We start from the raw sequence: 21,100 nt of genomic DNA, 5'->3' as shown, positions 1-21,100 counted from the left end.
GCACTTGTATGGAGAAGAACACGCTGAGGGTGAGAGAGGGACGCGCTGGATTTGGGTCGGGGTGCTGGGTTCGCGTTCTGGACTGGTTCACTAGTTGCTGGGTTTGTTCGCAGCGAGGAAGACACTGGGGTCGGCTGGTTGNTTTTATTGGGTTATTGGTTCGGTTTCCGGTTTTATAATTTTTGTTAATGGTTAAACCGATAACCCAATAAGACTATACTAAATTTACTAGTCTTATTGTTAATGATTAAACGATTGTTACTTTCACACTTTTTGTTAATGGTTAAACGATTGTTACTTTCACACTTTTTCCTTTGAATGTGTCTAGTGTCTAAACTTGCAAGAAAAATGATTGTTACTTTTATGATTATTACTTTCATGCCAAATGTTGGAAAAATCATATGGTATTTTCTTATTGGTTAAACCGAAAACCGAACCGTTAAGTACCATAAACCGATTAACCAAAAACCGATAAGAAATATGTTATTGGTTTGGTTATCGGTTTGAAGTATTTACAAACCGAAAACCGATAAACCGAACCAATAACACCTAAAACCGAACCGAACCGAACCGACCGATGCACACCCCTAAAAAACTTAACCAAATTGAGGTAATCAATTAATTCGGCTAGAACGTAAATGAGACGATTAATATAATTAATTAACGAGCTTCTTAATTTTAACGAAATAAAATAATTAACTCAATATACTAATGACTCAAAATATAAACTACTAATTTAGACAAAATTAATTTAATAAGATACTTACTAAAATTAAAATCTTTTTGAGATGGTTTTCAAAATGTTTATAAAATATACTAATTATATACAAAATTATATAAACTTATATGTTAATTTAAAATTACAAAAAAGTGACAAAACTATTTAAAATAACTTGCAAACTATAATTATTATTTATTTTTTTTGAAATTTTATAATACTAATTATTTTAAATCGTTTGAAATTGAAGAAGCTCGAAATGATTAATTTATATTGTGGAGGTACAAAATTGGGTGTCAACAGTGATCTTCGAGAGGAAGTGTATATGGAGCAACAACCTGGTTTTGTTGCTCAGGGGGAGTATGGGAAAGTCTGTCATTTGAATAAGTCTTTATATGGCTTGAAGCAAAGTCCTAGGGCTTGGTTTGGCAAATTCAGTGAGGTAGTTCAAGATTTTGGGTTGAAAATGAGCAGATGTGATCACTCGGTCTTCTATCGACAATCGTTAGCTGGAATTATCCTCCTTGTTGTATCTGTTGATGACATTGTCATCACAAGAAGTGATTATGCAAGGATCTCTTCCCTCAAGTCTTTCCTACATACTAGGTTTCATACGAAGGACGTAGGCCAGTTGAAATACTTTTTGGGAGTAGAAGTAAATAGAAGCAAGAAGGGAATTTTTCTGTCTCAGAGAAAGTATATTCTTGACTTGCTTGCAGACACTGGAAAGTTGGCAGTCAAACCTTGCAGTACTCCAATGGTTCCAAATGTGCATCTTATGAAAGATGATGGTGATCCTCTTAACGATGCAGAGAGATATAGAAGGTTAGTTGGGAAGCTAAACTACCTTACTGTGACTCGTCCAGATATTGCTTTTGCAGTAAGTGTTGTTAGCCAATTTATGTCTGCACCTACGATTAAACATTGGGAAGCTTTGGAACATATTTTATGTTACCTGAAAGGAGCTCCTGGACTTGGTGTATTGTATAGAAAACACGACCATACTCACGTTGAGTGTTTTGCAGATGTTGATTGGGCTAGATTCAAAATTGATAGAAGGTCTACTACATGTTATTGTGTCTTTGTTGGAGGAAACCTAGTATCATGGAGAAGTAAGAAGCAAAAAGTTGTATCTCGATCTAGTGCAGAATCCGAGTACAGAGCTATGTCACAGTCTGTGTGTGAGATTATGTGGATACATCACCTTTTAACAGAAATTGGGTTAAAGCATCATACACCAGCAAAACTTTGGTGTGACAATCAGGCTGCTCTTCATATTTCCTCAAATCCGGTGTACCATGACAGAACTAAACATATTGAGGTCGACTGCCATTTTATTCGTGAGAAGATTTTCCTTCCATCCATTGGCTATGTGAAGACAGGAGAGCAACTAGCTGATTGGTTCACAAAAGCGTTGAACGAGACTCGAGTTGATTATCTTTGTAACAAGCTGGGCATGACGAATGTCTATGCTCCAGCTTGAGGGGGAGTGTTACAGAATCATAGTTTATAATAATATAGATAAATATAGATGATTTTCTAGGATCTGAATATCTAGTTACCATAGTTAGATTGCTCTGAATATCTAGTTGCTTTAGTTAGACTACTCTCTACATGTATTTATATCATTGTACTCTTTGAGGAATATACACATTATTCTCCATATCTTGTCTCAATAACACAATCAAAATATAAGAATCAGAAAACACAACCAGTATAAACAAGGAACAGTTACATCACAGCAAACTCGACCGATCAACTTTAGCTCAAAATTCTGTCGTTCTGGTGCAAGAAGTTCCTTCCTCTGCCTTTTTAGTTTCCTGAATGAAGCAACAAAAAGTGAAGCTCTAGTTAACATTTGAATGATACATTTATGCTAGTGTTATTAACATAAATGACAAAATCTAAAAGTTAATTGGTATATCACCTGTCATCAGTTTTACTTCTTTAGGAAACAATGCTCTAAATTTGACTTGAAGTTGATGTCATCCCATTCCAGTAGGTTCCACCATTCTGATGTTCCTTTTATTAGCCTGATCTTATTGGAGGTTTGAATAGAGAAAGGCAATTCCGTTATTTCATAGCAATTGATCAGCTTAAGTTCCTCTATGTGATCCCACGGCTCCCTCAGTGTTTTTAATTTTGGTAATTCTTTCAACCGTAACTTTCTGACTCTCGGAATTTCTGAGCTAAAAAGTGTCATCTGACTTGAACTGCATTGCACCAGTAACTCTGTCAGCCGATGACAAAAGGCAACTGATACTTCTTCCAAGTGCTTAGGTACAGAAAAATATCCACCAACAATAAAAAGACATGTTAGATTACGACAAGAGGATATTTCCAGTTGACGTAATCCAGAAAATCTTAGCCCCAGAAGTTGACCGAAATCAGAGACACTCTTTAAATTATGTACAGAAAAGAGACTGAGATGTTCCAGATTTGGCAAAGGATCATCAAACTGTTCATTTCCTTCTTCTGCTGGTGTGAAATCACAAGAACAACTCTCTATGTGTAGTGATTTTAATCTATCAAAACTGTTGTTCGCAATCAACTTCCTGAGACCCCCGCATTTTAATAAGTGCAAATGTGAAGCAAAATGTAACATGCCTGAGAGCTCTCCGTTACTGAAAGTTTCACAATGGGAGATGCTTATCATCTTTCTTGACTTGTTGAATGGTATTGACTTTGAAGTTTCCCCAATTTCAATGTGAAATCTTTTCAATCTTTTCATCCAGGTGTGGTCTCTAATGAGAATTGATGAGTTATCCAAATTAATGAAAAGACTGGTCAGATTGCGTAGAGAGGATATCTCATCAAAAGATGTTGGTACAAGAAGAGTCACTCTATTCTTTCTCATCATCCAATCTACATCTCTCGTTTTAGTCGGCAGCATATTTAAGATTTCAATTCTAGGTAATTTGAGGAAAAATCCATGGCTGATGCTCTCCTCCAAATAATCTACAGGCAGATTTAATAGCCTCAGATTCGTCAACTTATCCATTCCTTGAGGCAGACAACATAACCTTGTATTATCACAATCAAACAATTCCAAATTGAAAAGGTTACCAATAGGTGGTAACTTATTCAAGTCATAGCAATTTCGTAGTATTAGAGCACGTAATTGACATAAAATATTGATGGAACAAGGCAGTGCTTTAATACCAGTTTCACTCAGGTTCAGAACTCTTAGGGCTGGAAATGCAAAAAAGAATTCATGGGGAATTTCACTAAGGAGATCATTGTCTTGCAATAGTAAAGTTGTTGTCTCTGGGCATTCTCTGAAGTTATCAGGCAGACTTTGAATTTCTTTGCTTAGGAGAGATATTCTCTTCACAGAAGCTGACATTTCGATATGTGAAATGTCAGTTAACCCGAAGGAATTATCTATCCATATAGCAACATCACGAACCACATCATGCATCTTCACACAATCCGTCTTATGGGCTTCTTCTACCAAGCAAGCATCTTTTAGACTATCAATAATTGTGATTCCCCTGTTGTAAGCTTCTTCATATGTGTCATGTACACCAAGGAACCCCTCTGCCCACCAACACTTTATGAGATCTTCTGTTGAAATAGCTGCTGGATATAAGGAGCAATACAAGAAACAACTTCGAATGTCACCTCTCTTATTCTTCACATGTTTGCTTCTTTGCTTAGAGTATAATTCATTATCCTGAGATTCTAAAGAATCAAAACTCCACTTGATGACCTCGTAAACCTTATCTGTAACATCTTTGTTATGAGGTTCAGACATTCTAAGTGATTTCAAAGCATCTTCCCAGAGCTCGACCTTTGTCTTCCCCCTCATAGATGTTCCAATAACAGTGATTGCTAATGGTAAACCATCACACTCTCGTGTAATTTCCATTGCTAATGGTTGAATATCCACCAGGTTGGCAACATCTCCTGCATTTTTGACAAACAGTTGCCAAGATTCATCCTCATCCAATGTGTAAACCTTCATTTCGGTGTCTATTTTCATTTGCTTACAAACAGCCAAAGAACGAGAAGTTATAATGACCTTGCTTCTAGCGGGAGGTTCAGGTTGGGGCACACCTACATCATCCAAATTTATAGCTTCCCAAACATCATCTAGTATGAGAAGGAAATTTTTTTCTTGCTTGAGTCTTTTATAGATTTTGCTGGCATTGCTCTTTACATTTCCCTCCTTATCTACCTTTAGGTTTAATCTACTTGCAATTTGTGTTTGCACGTTTCTTATGTCTATTGGTGGTTTGGGCACTGTAACCCATATCACAACACCAAAAGACAGTTTAAAACTTGACACGTCCGTCTTCAGGAGCTTATTGTTCAGATTATTCACCAATGATGTTTTCCCAACTCCTCCCGTACCCCACACACCGATGATGCATACCTAAAGGATTTAAAAAAAAATTTACCAACAAGTGAAAGATGCAACAATGGACGCATAAAAGAGACTTAGAAAATTTGAGAAACAAGGACATAGGAGGCTTTGATCATTGAACCATAATTTGTTGATCTCAAATTTGTTTACAAATCATCATATTATCATACTCCCTCGGTTCCTATTTACATGTCGTCCTTATTAAAAATAAATGTTCCTTAATACTTGTCATTTCACAAAATAAATGCATAAATGATTGTTATTTCAATATTATATGCATACGCGCGTGTGTGTATATATATATCATATATTTTGGTCTTTCTACAGTCTCTTACTCCATGCGTTTAGTCATAGGGGTGTCAATGAGACGGTTCGGTTGGTTATTTTTAAAAAATTATATCATATTAATTTTTTGGGTATTTTATAATGTATAACCAAAATTAAAATTTTTCCAATCTTATCGTTTGCTCTTCGGTATCGGTTCGGTTAATTTTCATTTTTTTTTACTTTTAAAGTATCACCTCAAAATATACTATTATTAAAATATATTTTTTGAAGAAACACTTCAATTCTTCACCATGATGTCAAGAATATAAAACTGTGTTACCGTATTGTTTGATCTTAAACATTAAATAAGAGTGCTTGCATATGTTTTGCCATATTGTTTGATGGAATACCTATTATAGTATCTAGGACCTAGGTGATTCATATTTGAAAAATGTTATAAAATATATTTATTATTATATTTAACATATTATTAATATATAAATATTACATTTAAGGTTATTCGGTTCGGTTTGAGAACTTTTCAGTTTTTTTTTTTTTATAAATTAAAAAGACCATTCCAATTATTCGGGACGGTTATACACTCAAATAGAAAGTCCACGGTTTTACTGAAAAAAGATATACATCTGTTTGGTACAGTTAGGCTCGACTGGTTTTTCATATTCTTTTGACCCCCTTACATTTAGATAGGATATTCTTAAAAAATTAATTAGAGGTGTATTTTACTAAACTAACATTATTAATAATTCTTTGAAACTTTAAATTTGACTACTATTTTATACAATTATTTAATACTAAGGGCAGAGATAAACCAAAATTAAAAAATTCTTTTAATTTCATAAATTGGACAAGTAAATTAAAACAATTATATTTAAAATGAGGGTCAGGTAATATAATCGACATGGGTATTCTCTATTGTCTATGTAAATAAACAAGTTTTTGACTGGTATTGATGGAGTTTAAAATCTAAATAAATGCAATATTTAAAAATTTGACCTTAATTTAATTAATTATTTTGTATTTTTCCGCATCGAAATATATTTGTACAATTATTATTCTCTGCTATTTTCACTTGTATAAACAAATATGAGAGTTTTGATTATTATTAATAAAATTAATTTCTCATTAATATGTTAATTTACTTCATTATAGAACTTAATTAGTAATTTTCACCTTTTCATGATAATGTTTATGCTTTTATTAAAAATTTGTTACATGAATACAAAAACTGTATAAAATATATCATAATATCATGGGTGAAAATAATCATGATATAACTGCATAAAGTAGTAGTAGTCAAATTTAAAGTTTCAAAACATTATTAATAATGCTAATTTAGTAAAATACACATCTAAATAATTTTTTAGAAGGGAGTCATATAAAGAAGAGCCAAATAATATGAAACACATGGAGTAAGAGAGTGGAGAAAGATAAAAATATATGCATTATGCATGTATATATATACACATGTTTAATGCATATTATATTGAAATAATGGTCATAAAAATAAGGCTTGTTAAATTTTGTGATAGATTCATAAAAATATTATTCTACTATAATATTAATGAACTTAAAAGAAAAAGTTATAAATACTTAGGTTAAAAAATAGATTCTGAAAGGTTAAATGCCTAGATAACCCTTTGATTGACATGTTTTGTAAGATAAACCTTCAAACTAAATTAGTGACCAAATAGACATTTGAACTTGACAGAAATGCATCTAGCGAACACTTTAGGTTAACATGGCAAATGGTGTGTTTTACACTTCCATTGAGAGAGTGAGTTTCTATCCTTTTTAAATAATAGGTTAGAACAGTCAAGTTGGTTCGCTCGATCAAGTTAAGGCATCGGATTCTAGTCACGACTCGACTAAAAAACAGGTTGTGACACTTTTATAATTAATCTGATAATTTTCTACCACCAGATAGTAAAATATTAGAATTAAATCTTGAATTAGTTCCAATATTACCTTATCATCTTCTAGTAGTCGTAGGATTTTGTTGAGATTTTTTGTTGCTGCTGACTGGCCTTCTATTGATGTTCCCGGGATGAACTCAACTTTTATAATCTGATAATTTTCTACCACCAAATTGGATCCAAAGCTTTCTCCGACTTGTTTAAGCCTGTGAAGTTGATCTTGGATCTTCTGTGCTTGAGTGGAAACCTCCGAGCGAAGGCTGCATTTTGGACAACATTTATATGCAAGCGTCTTAGCCGTTGCAATGCTATCTTGCATAGATTCCCATTCTTTCTGCAGCTCGCAAACATCTTCCAACCACTTGATAACATCTAGTTTTGGTTTATAGCCTTCTCCCTCAGCTTCTTCCACCTTTCCTTTGATATCATTTCTAAACTTTGTTAGCTTCTCCATTTCCTCCTTTAGATTTTCAATCTTTGACGAGAAACGGACAATATTTTCAATCTTAGGATAGATGCATTTACATACAAACTTTCCCACCTCAACAACAAAGCCACCTACAACATTAAAAAGTATATCCATTGAACAATTCTTTAGGTAAATATTTTATTTTTTTTTCTGATTAGAACACTAATGATGCTCTCAAAGATGGTCAATTCATAAACTGAGTGCTTCTTCAGTATTTATAGCACAATTTTGAGAGAAGGTAAAAAGTAAAAAGTAAAAAGTAAAAAAGAAAGCAAATAGAATAAGTAAAATTGAAGGCAAATATGATCAACAAAGCAATACTTTATTCTTGTAAAATATCTTGTCCCATTTTGTAAAATGATTGTTTCATTCTTAACTTCATGAACAGAATTATCTTTATTCTTTTCTTTGATTCCTATTTTCAGAAGCATGATGAAATCGAACACGTAGTGCAGATTGGGTGAGGAAAAAATGAGATACGATTAATGTCAAAAGTGACCATTCTGCGAGCATTGTATGAACACACGATAACTCATGTTTGATTCCTGTTTTCAGGAGCATGAAATCAAACACTCTATTCTCTGCCGGATTTGAAGGCTTAACCAGATTGAGAAAAAGAAGGGGATGTGACCAAGTAGGTTGAAACTCCAAAGGCCGGTCTCATATTCAAATCCCAATGGAGGCAAAAACACTAGGACAATTATCTTGATCGTGGAATTTGTAGCATTCCAAACACCTATAGATCCAACTACAACTAGACAGCCAGCCGGTTATAATTATAATGGTTCTAAGGTAGTGAAATTTCTTGTCTGCTAAGTTTTCAGCTGTTTACCATAGAACCTTTTACCATACGAGAAACCTCTGTCACAAATGTGTAATAGAGTACTCTCTCATATTTCAAATTATGATTATCGTTTTCCTTCTTTTGTCATGAGAACAAAACATGGAAAAATCAAGATCATCATGTGCTAAATTTTGAAGGTATAATTTAAAAACCAGAAGCAATACAAGTTTATAACAAATTAACAAGATGATCACACAACACAACTGAAACAGTTTCCAAAAAAGTGATTTTCAGTTTCCAAAACGTTTATACTTATTATCATGAACTTGTTGTAAGGAGATGTTAAATATATTATCAGAACTCGAGAAATCAAGTAAATTGGCTAAATTTCTAATGTTTAAACATAGAAGCAGCACCAATTCATTACAAATTAACAAGATGATCACACAACACAACCGGAACAAGAAATGACTCGGTGTATAGCTAGTCAAGCAATCAAAATATCAGAACCAGAAAGCAAAAATAGTACAAAAAAGGAACAGTTATTGGCATAAAAAACATCTGACAGCACACTCTACCGAATAACTTTAGCTCGAAAATATCCGTCCTCTGCTCGAAACTCCTGAATAATAACACCTGTGATAATAAGAAAAAGAAAAAGCAATATAAATTCTATTCAATTGCCTCAGGCATATATATAATCATTTTTAAAATTGGACAAAAAGGCTAACAAAAGATTCAGGCAATATAAATTTTGGCAAAGATTGCACTCATCTCTCAGCCGCAATTGTTCTGTCCAAGGCAAAGCTAAAATAACTAAGGACTTGCTCGTGTAGAACTGAAGATGTCCCTAGGTTCTAGTTGTTAAGACTTTGTACTTTGTTCTTAATTATCATTGTAAGCCTACTTTTATTTGTAGAAGTAAGTGTAGGTGACTTGTTTGTAATTGATTCTTGTGGTATGCTTTGCTCTCAGTTAGAGTTAGCTGAGTCACATGGTATTTGCAATAGAGGTATTGCAGTATAGTCTTACAATAGAGTAGTTGGTACTGGAAGAAGGTTAATGCTTTGAAAGCAGAGATGCAGGTTTGGTATTCATTTGGTGCTTACTTGCTCACTCCCGGGGGAAAGTACTCATTCACACAGAGTTACAATACACTATTGGGACAACATGCTAGACTTAGAGTGTCTGACTTAATCTCGACAAGATTTGCTCAACCTAAGCATAAGTTCATATTGTGGCTAGCTATGCAAGAGATACTTACAAAGAGTGCTAATTGGTGCTAAAAATACATGTTTAGCGGCAATTAAGCTATTGCCGCTAATTAAATGACACTAAAGATCATTTTTGGTGCAGTGGCTATGCAAGATAGATTACTAACCAAAGAGAGACTCAAGAGATTAAATGTTCCAGTGGAAGATGACACATGCTGTTTGTGTGATAAATCAATGGATGAGACACATATCCATCTGTTTTTCTACTTGTGAATGGATAGTGAGAGTCCAGACTGAAATGCAACAATGGTCTGGGACACTTATTCCTATTGGAACTGTCAAACATATCCTCTAAATAGACTCAGAAGGAAGAATTAGCAGCAATTTCACAAGGAACTTAATGTTGCATTGTGCGGAGGAGCAATGATATACCATGTTTGGAGAGCAAGGAACTGGAAACTGTTTAAAGGCATCACTGTAGAATTCAGATACTGCCGTGACACAGATTAAGAAGGAATTTGTAAATAGACTTGAGGTAGTCAAACGGTGTAGAAACAGAGATTTGTGTAACTAGAGTTCTGTAGGAGTCTTAACTCTCTTCGTACCCATTAGGAGGTTGAGTGCTCTTTAGGTGTATTTGTTTTTTCGCTTGTTAATGGTAATTTACATTGGTTACAAAAAAAAAAAACAGATTGTAATATGAACATTGGTTGGTGATTAGTGAAGATGTTGAGAATCCTATGTGGTAGGTCATGTTTTTACTCTCTTGAGCAAGGAGATTACCACGCAAATTCTCTATGTTCTTACTATTTGTTAAACTTGTCCTTTATCTCTGTTAATTGCACCAGAATCAAGGGAGGAACCTGGTTCGCCGATTTGTGGTGGACTCATATAAGCCATCAAGAATGCTAATGACACTCTCAAAGATGATCAAATGAAGCTACTGACTGTTTCTTCTTTGTTTAAGGCATAACTTGGAGAATTAAAAGAAAAAAATTAATAAGAAAACATGGAGAATTATTTGTAAACATCAGCGACTTGACATAATAAGAAAACTAGGCAACATGGTTTAAAACAATTAAGTTCATCCATTTTACTTTAGTTAAGCATCAACAACTTGACATATATAATAACAAAACTAGGCAACATGATTTAAAATAATTAAGCCCATCCACTTCACAGTAGGTAAATGTCAACAACTTTGACATATATAAATAACAAATCTGGACAACATGATTTGACACAATAACCACTCGGAAGAAACCACGAAATTCATTCCTATCATTAAATCGAGCTACAAAGTAGCCATCGTTATGATCCATTCGTGTTAGACCCATCACTGTTTTCCCTTTCATTCATGCTTCAATTTAAAATTTTAGACCATAGTTGTGTTCTCCAATCCCCCAATACAATGTAGACACTTAAACAATCCAAAAGTTAAAGAAGTAGGCATATGTATCCTATGTGGCATAATACACGTAGGATGCCGTGTAGGGCACAGAACTGCCACATAGGATACATGTGTCTTCTTGTACAACTTTTGAAAAGTTTAAGTGTCTACATGTGCACGCCCAAAAAAGTTTAAGTGTCTACATGTGCACGCCCAAAAATGAAGGGCATAGATATCAGTTGAAGCCCAGTTAAGGGACACATTTATGTATTATGCCTAAATTTTAATGTACAATTTAAGAATGCTCTAAAATGTTTAAATGCAGAAGCAATATTACAAATAAACAAGATGATCACACAACACAATCGAAACAAGAAATTACTCCATGTACTATCAAGCAACAAAATATCTAACAGGAGCAGTTACTGGCAGAAAAAAAAATTAAGACATTTAACAGGAAATACATCACAGCAAACTCGACCGATCAACTTTAGCTCGAAATTCTGTCTCTCTGGTGCAAGAAGTTCCTTCCTCTGCCTTTTTAGTTTCCTGAATAAAGCAACAAAAAGTGAAGCTCTAGTTAGCATTTGAATGATATTTGGTTGTCAGAAAATATTTTCCATCCCAAGTTATGTGGCACATTTTGGATTTCGAGAGCCAAATGAGTTTTTAATTTAACCGCAATTTTTTTGTCTGAGAAATATTTTGAACTATCTTAAAGTACTTTCCGAAAGTTAATTGGCACATCACCTGAGATGTAGTGAAAGTAATGTCAACTCTGATCAGACTGGTAGTAACCAATGCTCTAAATTTGAGTTGAATTTATCGTCATCCCACTCCAATAGGCTCCACCATCTCGGTGATCCTCTTATTACTTTGATTTTGTTGGAGGTTTGAATAGAGAGAGGCAACTTCTTTATTTCATAGCAATTGATCACCTCAAGTTCATCCATGTGTTCCCACATACTCTGTGGCTCCCCCAACGTTCCCAATTTTGGTAAGTCTCTCAGCACTAACTTCCGAACTTTTGGAATTTCTGAGTTGTCGAGTGCCCTCTGACTAGAGCCGCATTGTACTAACAACTCTACCACCTGTTTACAATGGTTAACTGTAATTTCTTCCAAGTGCTTGGGTACAGAAAAAGCACCACCAACATTAAAAAGACATGTTAAATTACGACAATAGGATATATCCAGTTGGCGTAATTCAGAAAATCTAAGACCCAGAAGTTGACCGAAATCAGAAACACTCTTTAAATGATCTACAGAAGCGAGGCTGAGATGTTCCAGATTTGGCAGAGGATCAAACTGTCCACTTCCTTCTTCTGATGGTCCGAAATCACAACTACATTCGTGAATGTAGAGTGATTTTAATCCATCAAAACTCTTGTTTGCAATCAACTTCATGAGACCCATGCATTTTTCCAAGTGCAAATGTGAAGCAAACTGCAACATGCTTGAGAGCTCTCCGTTACTGAAAATTTCACACTTGGAGACACTTATCATCCTTGTTGACTTGTTGAATGGTACATGAGTTGGAGTATTCCCAATTTCAATGTGAAATCTTTTCAATCTTTTCATCCAGGTATGATCTCGATTGAAAATTGATAAGCTATCCAATCTAATAAAAAGAGATGTCACATTGTGTAGAGATGATATCTCATCAAAAGAAGTTGGTCCAAGAACAGTCCTTGGCCGAATATTTCCCGTGGTCCAACAATAAAGGTCACCAATTTTACTATGCAGCATCTTTAACATTTCAATCCTAGGCATTTTGAGGAAAAATCCTTGGCCAATGCTCTCCTTCAAATCACCTACAGGCAGATTTAATAGCCTTAGATTTGTCAACTTGTCCATTCCGTGCGGCAGACAACATAACTTTATATCATCACAATCGAGCAATTGCAAATTGCAAAGATTACCAATAGGTGGTAACTCTCTCAACGAACAACAATTTTGTAGTATTAGAGCATGTAGCTGATATAAACTATTGATGGAAGAAGGCAAAGAACTAATACTAGTTCCACTCAGGTTCAGAACTCTTAGGGATGGAAAAGCCAAAAAAAGTTCATCTTGAATTTTCTCAAGGGGATTCTTTTGCAATAGTAATGATGTTGTCTCTGGGCATTCTGTGAAGCAATCAGGTAGACGTTCAATTTTGTTGCTTACGAAAGATATTCTCTTAACAGAAGCTGATACTTTAGAATGTGATATCTTAGTTAACCCAAAGGAATTATCTATCCATATAGCAACATCACGAACCACATCATGCATCTTCACACAATCCATCTTATGGGCTTCTAGCAAGCAGGCATCTTTTAGACTTTCAATCGTTGTGATTCCCCTGTTATAGGCTTCTCTATATGTGTCATGTTCACCAAGGAACCCCTCTGCCCACCAGCAATGTATAAGATCATCTATTGAAATAGCTGCCGGATATAAGGAGCAATATAAAAAACAACTTTGAATGTCACCTCTCTTTTGGTTCACATGTGTGCTTCTTTGCTTTGAGGATAATTCAATATCCTGAGATTCTAAAGAATCAAAACTCCACTTGATGACCTTGTAAACCTTTTTTTCTACATCTTTGTTATGAGGTTCGGACATTCTTAGTGATTTCATAGCATCTTCCCAGAGCTCGACCCTTGGCTTCCCTCTCATAGATGTTCCAACAACAGTGATTGCTAAAGGTAAACCACCACACGCTCGTGCAATTTCCTTTGCTAATGGTTGAATATGCTCCAGATTGGCAACATCTCCCGTATTTTTGATAAACAGTTGCCAAGATTCATCCTCATCCAATGTGGAAATATTCAGTTCAGTGTGTGTTTTCATTTGCTTACAAACACCCAAGAAACGAGAAGTTATAATGACCTTGCTTCCTGCGTGATCTTCAGGTTGGGGCACACCAACATGATCCAAATCTATATCTTCCCAAACATCATCAAGTATGAGAAGGAAACTCTTTTTTTCCTTTAGCTTTTGGAAGATTTTGCTGGCATTGCTTTCTTCACTTCCGTTGTCTTCTACCTCCAGGTTTAATCTTTTGGCAATTTTTGCTTGAACCTTACTTATGTCCATTGGTTTGGGCACTGTAACCCATACCACAATACCAAAAGACAATTTAGACCTTGACACATCAATCTTTCGAAGTTCGTTGTTCAGATTCTTCACCAGAGTAGTCTTCCCAACTCCTCCCGTACCCCACACTCCTATGATGCAAACCTGAAAGGATTCAAATACCCCAAAAAATAATTTACCCACAAATGAAAAATACAACAAGAGTCATGTAGAAGAAATATAGAAAATTAGAGAAAGAAGGATGTAGGAGGCTTTGATGCAACAATGGTCATATAAGTACCCCGTGAACTATACCCAAAGTTCTGGGGACACACTTTATCTTTACGCGGTCCTATTTGTTGTGATATATATTATTCACTACGTGGTTGGATATAAAATTCAATTTTAATAAAGATTTAAATGGATCATATTACACAAATTTTTGAAAATATATACATAAATTATCTAATTTTACGGAGAGATCACAGGTTTACATGCCCCAGATTTTCGCCCTGTAATGGATAATAAGATCCCTCGTAAAAGATAGAAAGTATCTTGAAAATTCGTCCATAGATTACGGATACTTGATGTCTTTTGCCTAAAATCTAATTAGACAGGAATTAATGAAATTAGCAGTTACCAAATCCTAAAATATTTAAAATTAAATGTTAATTTAATTCTAACAATTACCTTATCATCTTCTAATAGTTGCAGGATTTTGTTGATATTCCTTGTTGCTGTTGACTGACCTTTTACTGATGGTCCCGGGATGAACTCAACTTTTTTCATCTGGTAATTTTCTACCACCAAATTTGATCCAAAGCTTTCTCCAACCTCTGTAAGCTTGCAAAGTTGATCTCGGATGTTCCGTGCTTGAGTGGAGACTTCCGAGCGAAGGCTGCAATTTGGACAACATTTATATGTAAGCATCTTCGCTGTTGCGATGCTTTCTTGCATAGTTTCCCATTCATTCTCCAGCTCGCGAACATCCTCGATCCACTTGATAACATCTGGTTTTGGTTTATTGCCTTCTCCTTCAGCTATTTCCACCTTTCCTTTGATATCATCTCTTAACTTTGTTAGCTTCTCCATTTCGTCCCTTAAATTTTCAACATTTGATGAGAAACAAACAATATTTTCGATCTTAGGATAGATGCATTTCGATACAAACTTTCCCACCTCAACAACAAAGCCACCTACAACATTAATAAGTATTTCCATTGAACAATTCTTGAGGTAAAGAAAAGGAGATATATTTCTGATCAGAATGCTAAACTGTTTGTGTAAGGCAGAATTCAGAGAAGTAAAAGAAAAAGGCAATGACGATTAATTTAGAACTCAACAACCTAAAATAATTAGAATTCTGAACACATAAGCTCATCCATTAATGCAAAATGCCAACAACCACACACAGAATTGTTACAGTAATCTCAATAGTCCCCACTTGGAAAGATGCCTTTTGACTAAATTATTCTTTTCTATTTTCCATACATTGAATTGTCAAGCCTGGCAGTTAGCATCACAATCAGTATTGTCTTGTATATATGTCATCAAATGTAACCTATAGTGTATGGACTCTTGTAAATTTCCAAAAACCTTTTCATCAATCAATGGCATTATATTTTAGACTGGTATGAGAAATTTTTCCGTGTTATTTTTTATTGCTAACGTTAAATGTTTTGATTTGTTGTAAATACTGAATGCATGTTATGTTGTAAAATATGTTTGTTGAAAGGAAGTATACATGGATTGATGATTTGGTAAAGACTTTTTAGCTTTTCATGAAAGTGTGTTGGTATGATGGAAAATATTTCTCTAGGTAAAACATTTGGACGAATTAAATTGTTTTTCTTCATAATTATCTCAACTTTTAACTTTATGTTATGGTTTTAACTAACATCAGACATTGTCAATCAAACATTGTCAAAAATTCCATCACAACACGATCTTCTTTGCTAATGTTATTGTCAATCTATAATAAATGCTTTTTCGAAAAATACTTCATTTATAGCACAAAGGTGTAATAGGCGCTCTCAGATTTCAAACTCTTGATAGCTGGTATACATGTGCTATCATGAGAACAAAACATGGAAAAAGAAGATGATGAGCTAAATTTTGAATGTACAATTTAAGAATGCGCTAAAATGCTCATTACAAATTAACAAGATGATCACACAACACAACTGTAACAAAAAACTACAATAGAACAAAAAGGAATAAGTTATTAAGACATCTGACAGGCGCGAACTCTGCATCTCTGGTGCGGTAAGTTCCTTCCTCTGCTTTTTTAGTCCTGCATGAGGCAACAACAAGTGAATTCTGCATCTTTAGTGTTATTACTATAACAATAATTTAAAATGAAATTTTTATAAATCAAGTAGAAATAAAAAGGCAAATTCTATTTTGATTAGTCTTAGATAAAATAATTAAGAGTATCTTCACAATAACATTTTTTTTTTCACAATAACATTTTTAAAAATCGAATTACCAAATTAATTGAGAAATGTGAAAGGTAATTAGCACATCACCTGAATCAATGCTGTAAATTTGATCCTTTCAGTTTTACCAACCGAGATATGGTACGAAGCAATGGTGTAAATTTGACTTGAAGTTGTCGTCATCCCACTCTAATCGGCTTCACCATTCTAATGATCCTCTTATCACTTTGATGTTGTTGGATGTTTGAATAGAGAGAGGCAACTTCCTTATTCCATAGCATCCGATCACGTCAAGTTTCTCCAGGTATTCCCCTAACGTTTCTAACTCTGCCACCTTGAAACAGAAGGACAAATTTATTTTTTTCAACTGCTTGGGTACAGAAAAAGCGTTGAAAAGACATTTTAAACTTGAACAACCGAATGCATCCAGTTGTTGTAATTTAGACCCAGAAGTTGACCGAAATCAGAAACACTCTTTAAATTATATACTGCAACGAGGCTGAGATATTCCAGATTTGGCAGAGGGTCAAATTGTCCACTTCCTTGTACCGCTGCTCCGAAATCACAAGAACAATGCTCTATGTAGAGTGATTTTAAACCATTAAAAGTACTCTTCTTGTTCACAATCAACTTCCCGATACCCATGCATTTTAACAAGTACAAATCTGAAGCAAACTGCAACATGCCTGAATGCTTGAAATTTTCACAATCCGAGACGGTTATCATCTTTCTTGACTTATTGAATGGTATTCTCATTGAAGTTTCCCCAATTTCAATGTGAAATCTTTTCATCCAGGTGTAGTCTGTATTCAAAATTGATGAGCTATCAAAATTAATATAAAGACAAGTCAGATTGTGTAGAGACGATATCTCATCAAAAGACGTCAGTCTGTGACGGTCTCTCCGAATATTTAACATTTCAATCCTAGGCAATTTGAGGAAAAGTCCTTCGCCGATGCTCTTCTCAAAATTACATACAGGCAGATCTAATAGCCTCAGATTTATCAACTTGTCCATTCCTTGCGGTAGACAACATAACCTTGTATTATCACAATCGAGCAATTGCAAACTGCAAAGATTACCAATAGGTGGTAAACTCTTCAAATATAATACAATGGTGTAGTATTAAAGCACGTAGTTGACATAAACTATTGATGGAACAAGGCAATGTTGTAATACCAGTATGACTCAGATTCACAACTCTTAGTGCTGGAAATAACAAAAAGAATTCATGGGGAATTTCCCTAAGGCTATAATTGTCTTGCAAATAGTAAAGTTGTTGTCTCTGGGCATTCTGTGAGGTGCTCAATTTTGTTGCTTATGAAAGACAATCTCTTGACAGAAGCTGGCACTTCATTATGTGAAATGGATTCATCTATCCATTTAGCAACATCACGAACCACATCATGCATCTTCACACAATCCACCTCATCAGCTTCTAGCAAGCAGGCATCTTTTAGACTTTCAATCATTGTGATTCCCCTGTTGTAGGTTTCTTCATATGTGTCATGTTCACCGAGGAACCCCTCTGCTCACCAGCAATGTATGAGATCATTTGTTGACATTGCTGCCGGATATAAGGAGCAATACAAGAAACAACTTCGAATGTCACCTCTCTTTTTGTTCTCATGATCTGAGGATAATTCAATATCATCCTGAGATTCTAAAGAATCAAAACTCCACTTGATGACGTTGTACACCTTTTTTTCTACTTCTTTGTTATGAGGTGTGGATATTCTAAGTGATTTCAAAGCATCTTCCCAGAGCTCGACCCTATTCTTGCCTCTCATAGATGTTCCAATAACAGTGATTGCTAAAGGTAAACCACCACACTCTCTTACAATATCCTTTGTGAATGATTGAATATGCTCCAGATTGGCACTATCTCCCGCATTTTTGACAAATAGTTGCCAGGATTCATCCGCATCCAATGTGTAAACCTTCATTTCAGTGTCTATTTTCATTTGCTTACAAGCATCCAAAGAACGAGAAGTTATAATGACCTTGCTTCTTGCGGGATCTTCAGGTTGGGGCACGCCTACGTCATCCAAATTTATAGGCTCCCAAACATCATCTAGTATGAGAAGGAAACTCTTTTCTTGCTCGAGTCTTTGATAGATTTTGCTGGCAATGCTTTTTGCACTTCCCTCATTATCTACCTTTAGGTTTAATCTGCTAGCAATTTGTGCTTGAACATTTCTTACGTCTATTGGTGGTTTGGGCACTGTAACCCATACCACTACACCAAAAGACAGTTTAGGACCTAACACATCCGTCTTTAGGAGCTCATTGTTCAGATTACTTACCAATGTTGTTTTCCCAGCTCCTCTGGTACCCCACATACCGATGATGCATACCTGAAAGGATTCAAATGTCCCAAAAAAATAATTTATCCACAAGTGAAAGATGCAATTTCTGTCATATAGAAGAACTTCAGAAAATTTGAGAAACAAGGACGTGGTAGGCTTTGATCATTCAGTCATAATCTCTTGATCTTAAATTTGTAGCTTAACCTCCTTAAGAAAAGAAGCAGTTGTACCAATATTTATAATAGAAAAAAAAATCAACTTTTGGCTAAAAAACATTTTGACAATAAAATCTAATTAGACAGGAATTAATAAAATTAGCAACTACCAAATTCTAAACTATTTAGGATTACTAATCTTGATTTAAATCCAGTAATACCTTATCATCTTCTAACAGTTGCAGGATTTTGTTGAGATTCCTTGTTGCTGTTGACTGACCTTCTATTGATGGTCCCGGGATGAACTCAACTTTTTTCACTTGGTAATTTTCTACCACCAAATTGGATCCAAAGTTTTCTCTGACCTCTTTAAGCCTGCTAAGTTGATCTCGGAAGTTCCGTGCTTGAGTGAAGACTTCTGAGCGAAAGCTGCAATTTGGACAACATTTATATGTAAATGTCTTTGCCGCTGCAATGCTTTCTTGCATAGTTTCCCATTCATTTTACTTCGCGAACATCTTCAATCCACTTGACAACATCTGGTTTTGGTTTATAGCCTTCTCCCTCAGCTTCATCCACCTTTGCATTGATATCATCTCTAAACTTTGTTAGATTCTTCATTTCCTCCCTTAGATTTTCAATCTTTGACGAGATACAGACAATATTTTCAATCTTAGGATAGATGCATTTACACATGTACTTCCCTACCTCAACAATAAAACCAGATACAACAGTAGAAAGCATATCCATTGTACAGTTAAAAGATGTTTAAGGCAAAAGAGACGAAGACTATGCAACACTACATGGGCGGAGTTATAAATTATGAGTTCTGTTCAATCCAATAACTTTGGTCTAAGTTCATTAAATATATACAACTATTAATTTAGAACTCACCAACTTAGAATTAGAACTTCGAACTCATAAGCTTCAACAGCGATTGCTAATAATTGAACACATACTCATCTTTACAGGCTAAAGTCTGTCCATACATTAATCTCAAGAGTCCCCACTTGGAAAGATGCCTTTTGACTAAGGATCCTTTTCTATTTTTCCAAAAAACCAGATAAATATGGAAAACACTACCAGAAAAGTAGACCTTTTTTCACCGTGAATCAATGAAAAAATTGTACTAAAAAGATTATTTTCCCACCTGTTTCCCATCAAACAACTCAGGGAAACACACGGTGGGAAACAAACTCTCATTGAAATACTGGAAAGCTTTCTAATTTTTCCATATAAAAACACTATTATTTTTTTCTTTTCTTACTAATTCAATCAAAATATCTGTGGCAGCTGAAGTTTTTTCAATGAGAAATTTCATCGTGAAATAATAATTTCTTCCATAGTGAATAGTCTCCTCAACTTTATCAAAGTTTCGTAGTAGATCCTCAAGGCCAGATTCTTGTTCTGCTATGGTAATATTTTTCAGTTGCGGTATTATTTGTTAGAAATCAAAAGAACAAACATATAGTTAGAAATAATTGTATCTAAATTAATTTATAAAAGTGAATTGAGACGTAAACTAGTTTATATCAGTATTAATTTGAACTTAAGAATATTGTTTATAGCAATACTAATAACATTCTGTAACGCATGTACATACTCCAAAAATGTAAAAAATAATACTCAAATTGATAAAAATGCATTTGAATAAAGGAGTAGGAGCAATACTAATAATATCCTATAATCTTTTCTTTAGGCAGGTACACAACATACACACCATAATCTCACAAGTGGGGTTGGGATGGGGAAAAATTATGTCCCTACCTTGGCGAGGTAGAGAGTTTGTGTCAGATAGACCCTCGGCTCATCTCTTTCAATCCTTAATGACATCAAATTGTGAAAGCTTTTTTTCCTTTTCTTTCCACCAGACAAGAAAGAATCTCTTCCAAAACATCTGTGAACATTTTCTTTTTGGATAATGTTTGGTGCCCCAAGCCAACAAGCACCTCTACTATTTCACGAGTACCTAATACCTCCTACAAGCATATGTA

The 21,100-nt window shown here is 34.7% G+C and overlaps 2 protein-coding genes and 1 pseudogene across 3 annotated transcripts; all 3 read right to left on the bottom strand.

Annotated features, from left to right (window-relative positions):
• Positions 1-2,417: 2,417 nt before the first annotated feature.
• LOC125851020 (disease resistance protein At4g27190-like) lies at positions 2,418-7,886 on the bottom strand. Its single transcript, XM_049530817.1, has 3 exons — positions 7,341-7,886; positions 2,646-5,096; positions 2,418-2,538 (listed from the first exon to the last, which is right to left on the bottom strand). Exons 1-2 carry the CDS (start codon positions 7,869-7,871, stop codon positions 2,658-2,660), a joined length of 2,970 nt encoding a protein of 989 aa, XP_049386774.1. The 5' UTR covers positions 7,872-7,886; the 3' UTR covers positions 2,418-2,538; positions 2,646-2,657.
• A 1,044-nt stretch (positions 7,887-8,930) lies between these two features.
• On the bottom strand, positions 8,931-15,530 carry LOC125851019 (disease resistance protein At4g27190-like). 2 transcript variants are annotated; one of them, XR_007444879.1, is made up of 4 exons: positions 14,895-15,530; positions 11,896-14,369; positions 11,610-11,694; positions 8,931-9,177 (listed from the first exon to the last, which is right to left on the bottom strand). XR_007444879.1 is itself a non-coding variant. In XM_049530816.1 (3 exons), exons 1-2 carry the CDS (start codon positions 15,423-15,425, stop codon positions 11,928-11,930), a joined length of 2,973 nt encoding a protein of 990 aa, XP_049386773.1. In that variant the 5' UTR covers positions 15,426-15,530; the 3' UTR covers positions 11,387-11,694; positions 11,896-11,927. The 2 variants fall into 2 exon arrangements, 1 of the variants encoding a protein (XP_049386773.1); XM_049530816.1 differs by lacking the exon at positions 8,931-9,177 and having other exon boundaries at positions 11,387-11,694.
• Positions 15,531-16,681: 1,151 nt separating this feature from the next.
• Positions 16,682-20,209, bottom strand: LOC125851021 (disease resistance protein At4g27190-like; annotated as a pseudogene).
• Positions 20,210-21,100: the final 891 nt, after the last annotated feature.

This window comes from Solanum stenotomum, unplaced genomic scaffold (assembly GCF_019186545.1).
Source record: "Solanum stenotomum isolate F172 unplaced genomic scaffold, ASM1918654v1 scaffold21640, whole genome shotgun sequence".
Lineage (NCBI taxonomy): Eukaryota > Viridiplantae > Streptophyta > Magnoliopsida > Solanales > Solanaceae > Solanum > Solanum stenotomum.
This window is presented reverse-complemented; position numbering and strand designations above follow the sequence as displayed.

Coding starts and splice junctions, on each gene's coding strand:
- LOC125851020 (XM_049530817.1), bottom strand. CDS start 7,871: ATGGATATACTTTTTAATGTTGTAGGTGGCTTTGTTGTTGAGGTGGGA. Junction 5,097..7,340: donor GACTACTAGAAGATGATAAG/GTAATATTGGAA, acceptor TAAATCCTTTAG/GTATGCATCATCGGTGTGTG.
- LOC125851019 (XM_049530816.1), bottom strand. CDS start 15,425: ATGGAAATACTTATTAATGTTGTAGGTGGCTTTGTTGTTGAGGTGGGA. Junction 14,370..14,894: donor AACTATTAGAAGATGATAAG/GTAATTGTTAGA, acceptor GAATCCTTTCAG/GTTTGCATCATAGGAGTGTG.